Source organism: Haemaphysalis longicornis, unplaced genomic scaffold (assembly GCF_048455015.1).
Source record: "Haemaphysalis longicornis isolate Haplotype H1 unplaced genomic scaffold, Haemaphysalis longicornis Haplotype H1 scaffold_3, whole genome shotgun sequence".
Lineage (NCBI taxonomy): Eukaryota > Metazoa > Arthropoda > Arachnida > Ixodida > Ixodidae > Haemaphysalis > Haemaphysalis longicornis.
Genome location: NW_027526335.1, coordinates 121,158,476 through 121,165,172, shown reverse-complemented (window position 1 = coordinate 121,165,172; position 6,697 = coordinate 121,158,476). Strand labels below are relative to the sequence as shown.

At 44.6% G+C, this 6,697-nt stretch overlaps 1 protein-coding gene across 8 annotated transcripts; it reads right to left on the bottom strand.

Moving 5' to 3' along the window:
* Positions 1-307: 307 nt before the first annotated feature.
* On the bottom strand, positions 308-6,637 carry LOC144175056 (uncharacterized). 8 transcript variants are annotated; one of them, XR_013323599.1, is made up of 2 exons: positions 6,235-6,637; positions 308-6,058 (listed from the first exon to the last, which is right to left on the bottom strand). XR_013323599.1 is itself a non-coding variant. In XM_077704093.1 (2 exons), exon 2 carries the CDS (start codon positions 3,928-3,930, stop codon positions 3,577-3,579), a length of 354 nt encoding a protein of 117 aa, XP_077560219.1. In that variant the 5' UTR covers positions 3,931-3,932; positions 5,685-6,585; the 3' UTR covers positions 308-3,576. The 8 variants fall into 8 exon arrangements, 6 of the variants coding, with proteins under 6 accessions (XP_077560219.1, XP_077560220.1, XP_077560221.1 ...); XR_013323600.1 differs by having other exon boundaries at positions 6,462-6,637; XM_077704093.1 differs by having other exon boundaries at positions 308-3,932; positions 5,685-6,585.
* Positions 6,638-6,697: the final 60 nt, after the last annotated feature.

Sequence of the window (6,697 nt, the reverse complement as noted above, 5' to 3'; positions counted from 1 at the left end):
TGCTAAACTGCACGCATACAATACTATGCCATGCAAGCTTTGCTGTGTGCATTGAATCGGTTACACAGAAAAATGGATTTGCGTTTCCAGCTTCACATTGTAGCCTGGCACACTGGGCATCGCCTGCACGCCTACTGCACTGCAGCTTGCTCACACTGAATATGCACGTAGGCTGCCCCTTTTCTCAACATTTTTTGACCTGAAAAAACCACTTGCAATTCAGGCGTTGCAAGCCATATCGTAGAACAAGAGGCAGGGTACCGCTAGCCACCAACGGCTGCGCCGCTCCGCATTTCACTGACAAGTGTTTTGCCACACGCAGCACTGTTTATTGAAGCAATGGTGGCGCCCTACAGTGGGCGCCTGGTCCTCATACATTTTGTAAACAAAATGTGTGAATCACAGAGGCACTAGCAAATTAACGCAACCAATATGATACATTTTTGCTGCAAGGTCTAGCAGTTTCTGATGCGGTAGAACATATACAGGGTGTTTTACCTAAATTTAGGCAGAGTTTAAAAATATGTCGATGCACTCTATGACGACACAACCAAAAGCATGGGGCTCGCTTTTGTATGTAGCTTCTCCCACTATTTTTTGTGTTTCGCTTAATATGATAATTACTCAACTCTAATTAGCCAGCTTTCGAACCAACGAAGCTAGGCAAGATATCCCAATTAAAAAGTTGCAGAGCGGTTTTCAAAACGTCTGAATAAACAGTTACTGTCTTTCTATCCATTATGTATTCGTGTTTTTCAGCTTATTGAAGATGCCCACGAAATACAAAAAAACACCACGCGGCGTGCCGGTTTGCGCGTCGTGATTGCAGTGCTCCCAAACGTTCCGCGCACAAACTGCCATTTGCGTGCTGCCGCTTAAAAAGGTGACAGGGCAGTAATGTAGGTGTTTGATGTGCCATTTACGCCAGCAATGTGCTTCTCTCGCAACAGATTGGCAATAGCATATCCATGCACATCCATTTTACAGCAGTAAGAATGGTGGGGTAAACAACAAAAGTTGCGAAAATACACGTAAACATAGAAGTACCGATGTGCACTGCTGTTGGCACTGGGCGCACTATGCTGTTTTAGCTGCACAGCAGTCCGGCACTTTGGAGTTGTCTTATACGACGCTGGCCGATTGGCGTAAGCAAGGTTGCCTTACGTGACCCTGTTTGTCGAGCATACCCCATGTTTCACGAAGCGATTACTTTCCACCGTAACAAAAACAAGCCAGGTGTAAATACGGTCAAAAACAAAGCAACGGCGGAGGGCTGGGTATGCTAGCGCCATCTGGGAGATTTGACGGCAGCAACGCTGCAGAGCCAAATGGCGCAGTGGAAGTTCGTTTGTATAAGCGCCGTTATGACTTCACTGCAGACGTCACCAAAACACACGATTTGGCGGCAGAATCAATATTTTAACCTAAATTGATTGATTTCTCAGTGAATGCGGCATCATTTGCTGTCGCTCAAGCACTGGGGACACTGTAAAACACGAAACCTTTCGATTAAAACAAACTTGCATTTTGTCTTCATGGCTCCTTTAAACAAAATACAAAAAAATAGTGGGAGAAACTACATACAAAAGTGAGCAAAATGCTCTTGGTTGCGTCGTCTTAGAGTGCATCGACATATTTTTAAACTCTGGCTAAAGTTAGGTGAAACACTGTGTATTGGTTCTAAATAGGCACGGAAAGTCAAAGGAAATTTGTAGGAACTATTTTGTTCTGTGTGCTGTTGCGCTGTGCTGAGAAAAGTTAAAAAGTGATTCGCTGTCTTTGGCTCCCCATTAGAGAGTACAGTTTAAAAAAAGCTGCCTCCCATGCCAAGCTATCTCTGCCTCCTGCTGTTCAAAAAATCATTTTTTTTATTTATTCCCATGCAGACACCCTCAACAATGCCACATGGTGTCACTATGCACTCAACAGCAGCAAGAATAAGAGTACAGAATAAGAAAAAACCTGTTCAATACAAATTACACTACTAATGTATATATGAGGTTAAAATCCAGGACAAAAAGACAACAGAGACATTTTGGAGCATTTGAAAAATAGTTTGCTCTTTCCCTAGGCCATTGAAGACGAGTTGGTAGAATACTGTGCCCAAAACACATAGCTGAGATTCACGAGTGGACATGTTTGTTGGTCAACTAAAGCTGCTACCACCTGTCCCTTTGTGAACTAAACCATCAACTCACAAAGAGGAACATAAAAGTAGGAATGAACAACAAGACGAGTTGGTATTTTGACAAGTGAAAAAAAAGAAATTGCACTAAAGTTTAGGAATTCTCCCTTTCAAGGTCAGGAAGCATGCCCACATCTTCATTGTTTTTTCTTTTTGGTGAACGCTGACCATTCAAGAGACTGATCAACTTGGCCTGTGACCCGTAGGTCACTGCAATTTAGGAGCTCCGACTAAATGCTGTGGATGAGTGATGTGCACGTTTGTTCCCAGCAAAATGAAATACAAACTACACTTTGTTTTCTGTGTTCCTCGCTCAAAAGCATGAGAATGTGCAATGCAAAATTTGTTCGCACTTTTAAGTAGACCGTACTCCGTGCCCAAAAGGTGAAACGCTACAAAAATGAAAGTCGTGATACTTGGGGGGGATAAATGTGATAGCTGCTCAAGTGATCTGCACAGCAGTTCCACATTGCCGTCTAGAAGCCTGCACCTTCTTAAAACCAGATAGCCTGGGGAAGCTCGCAACAAAGCTCATAGTGAATGACAACAAAGCCACTGCTTTTTGAGCAGCTTTGTCAAAGGAAGGCTCAAACCTACCGTATTTGCACGAATATAACGCAAATTTTTTCCCCGCGATTTGTGCCTCCAAAATGCCCCCCTGCGTTATATTCGGGCTTGCACGTGAGGCTGGTGGGCCTCACGACATCTTCGCATTACATCATGTTATAGTCGTAATATATATATTTTTTCATTTTTGAAAGGGCCAAAAGTGCCCCCCTCACTTTATATTCAAGGTCGTGCTATATACGTGCAAATACGGTAGTTTGCCTGTCACAAATCTTCAGCAGCCATATTCAACTTTGTCACACTGTTGCTACAAGTGCTGAGGACGCGCCGACACAGCACATTTTGCCTGGGATGCAAAAAGAAAGGGAGTGAAGGCACGAGGCCGCTATAGGACCTCCTCCCTAATGAGTAAAGTGTCAGTGGCAACTCACAATACCGCTGTTTTCAGACTGGCATTACCAAAGCTGAACATCTGGCCAAAATGTGCTTGAAACTAAGAAGTATTTAGCCGTCACCACTGCTATGCATATAACATGGCACACACAAAGGACATATGCGCACATCTCTGTGCAGATGTCCTCTTGTGTTTCAGTAGGAAAACAGTGAAAATTCCCTAAGGATTGTTCCCTTCTATGCTTTTGCTGTGACTGACTTGAGAATTGTGAATGGAGCCACTTTCACACCGGGCATCAAGGTCTGGCACAACCGAAATGCTTGCCGACATGGATAGAATGTAAGAATGTCACACCGGTAGAACTTAGTTCCCCAGGCAAGCAGAACGCCCGGGAGACAGGTCGAGCGAGCACACTGGGGTAACCCTAGGGCTAAGCGAGGTGATTCGAGTGGTTCTGCTGGATGTGCCGATGGAGTCCGTACTTGTTGGAAAACCTTCGCGGGCACACGGGGCACTGGACTCCGGGCTCCGCCGAGTGGCGCCGCATGTGCAGCTTGAGGTTCCCCTTCTGGCAGAATCCCCGGGAGCACACCTCGCACCGGAAGGGGCGTTCTCCCGTGTGCGTGCGCTGGTGCGCCACCAGGTTTGTACGGTGCTCAGTCCGGTACGGGCAGTACTGGCAGGCCAAGTTGCCGTGGTAGGTGCGGTACTGACGACGACGTTGATACTGGGAAGCCGGCTCCAGCTGGACGGGAAGAGGTCTGGTCGGTGGCGGCGCGGCCATGGCTGCACAAGAGGAGGACACAGGTGGTCTCTTAAATAAAGGAGCGACAATGACAATGGACAACTTTGTTCCGTTTGAAAGAACCAGCCTTCTGTGACTTGCTCAGAGTCATTCCCGTCATGAATAGTGTTTTGTAACAGAAAAAAGAAATGCAAGAAACATCAAATAACTTTGAAATTTTGTGCTACACTGACCTAATATGGGTATGCACGACATGATACAGGCCAGCACTGAATACATTTTTATGAATTGCCAAAAAACTGTTATGGGCAGGCAAGTGAGAAAGACCAAGGGTCGGGAAATTCTGCCGAAAGGGAAATGGATCGACGCTTTTTGCATACACTGAATACATCGCGTCAAGTACCAGAGGGAAACCAGACCTTTCGACTCACATGGGACAGAAAAAAATTTCTAATTTATCCACATGCCCAAGAAAATAAAGAGGTAATACATAAAAGACTTGAAATAACTTGAAACGTTGAATTATTTGAAGCCACAAATTAATCGAGGTTCGACAAATGAGATTTGACCGACCAGTGGGAAGAGATTTATTTTTACACCATGACCATGCTTGGATCAGCTTTCAGATGTCCTCCAGATATTTTGAGACAATGAGTGAAGCATGTAAAAGTGAGTAGTAGAAGTATGGAGCAGCCTTTGTGACAAAGTCTTGTATACTGCATGTGTCGTCGCTCATTTTTAATTTAAACTGGAGATTGCACGGCAACTATACATGTTAACTTGGGAACAGGGGCTATAAGTGCTGTTTCTACCATTTCGGACAAATTTTTCAAGCTACATCTGCACCAGTTTATACTAGAGTAAACTTGTTGGTTTTCTATTTACCGATAAAAGTGCAACTAACCAAGGCTCAGAAATGAACCCGCCAATACAATGCACACACTTTAATACACGGAATCATAGCTTACCCCCTGTGGAAAGTTAACCCACGCCCAATAGAAGGTTGCTATAATTTATGCTAAGGCTTTTAAAAATCCAGCGAAGAGAAAATCCAGTTATATTAGCACAGATAACAAAAGCCCCGACAATAAAGCGTGAGTCTTCTTCCTTTTTGTAAGACAGCTCTTCAATCCTAGCTGGTCATCATTGTAGAAGCTTGCTGTTTCTTTTGTGAATCCATAAGTTATTCATCAAACATGGCTAAGAGGCAGTATTAAACAAACAATTTGTACATTTCATTTTGATCTGCTCAGCACAAGCATTCTAAGCAGATTTTCAAAAACAAACTGCTAATAGCACTTTCTAGTGATTACAGCAACTCACAGATAACAATCAACCTTCGGCATGTACATGCAAAAAAAGCATGCAATGCTGAGACCAGTGCACACTGATCGTTCCCAAACAATTCTCAATGCTAGGAGGGGGTAGGCAGATATTACGTACAGAATGGCCATCGCACGGCTTAGCCCATTGCAGCACATTTATAAGGCTGGCTTCGGTGTTCCTGACTACTACTGTTTAACCATGAACTGTGGCTTATCTGGGTACTGCTGTAAGCATACACCTTATTCCTACTTTGGGTGATTATTTTTTCAGGCAGTAGAGACAGAAAATAACGGAGCTTTTTCCTACAAACTTGCATGCCATTCCAACACAACAAAGACAGCCCGGGGAAACTATCTTTAAACCGTTCAAACTCGCACAGTGAAAGCAGCATTTGAGACAGCCTGCAGTGTCACGGCAAAGGCCAAACAGTAGACTGGTACTACAACAAAACGCGCGACTATGCTTACAGAATCCAGTTAACGCACGCAAACAAGGATAAATTCTACAAGCAGATGCTGGGGCTTTTTTTGTTGTTGTTTTCCGCCTTGCGGGCGGTTATCCAGTTTTACTCCTTATCTGTAATCAACTCGTTCCGTTGTTGAGCTTATGCAACCAGCGAGAAGCTTAGGAATGATGAGGTGAAACCGAAAGTACTTCACAGGCCGCACAGCACCCATTCAAGAACAATTCACCGCGTGTAGCGAGAAAGTCGTCATCACCACGCACAAACCGTCAGCTGACAACCGGCACAACAGCTTTTCCGTACAAATAACACAGTCCCGCAAGACGAAAGCTGGATGTCGCAGGTAAAGACACTTCTGGCGAATATTCGTGGTTCAACCTGAAAACGCAAGAAAAGGTCATAACTGACAGACACCTGCTGCGCAGTCCAAAACAGAGAGAGGGAGTTAGGGGGGAAAAAAAAGTCGTTCGATGCAAACACGGTTCCACTCTAGCTACCGGTAACATTCACGGAACTGCATGACACATCACAAAACAGGGGTCAAACGGCACGACCCTTGGAGGAACGCGAGCTTGGACTAATTAAACTGTTCCAACTTCAGCATGAACGGCACAGCGGAGTTCGCATTTAGCCGAAACTGCGTTGACATGTGCACCTGTGTGCACCAGTGCACTACCGAGTGTAGGCTAGCCGGAAATTCCCGATACAAGTGACAACACAAGCTCCAAACAACATAAAAAGCTTGTTCGACATGGTGTTCGAGATTTCTTGAGCTAGTTACCGCGGTTAAAGCATCAACGCGCACAATAGCACGGAAGTTCTCGCCAGTTTCATACAATTAAAACCAACTAAGAACAGCCGTTCGCGATTGGCTCTGCCATTCGTCAGCAGCCAATCACGGAGGACTAGTTTCAATTTACGTCAAATTACCTAACCAATGACCTAACCTTACGCTATGCAAACTAACTAGATACTCCCAGATTGCTGTGCGCTTCAAAAATACTTAAGTACCTAGAT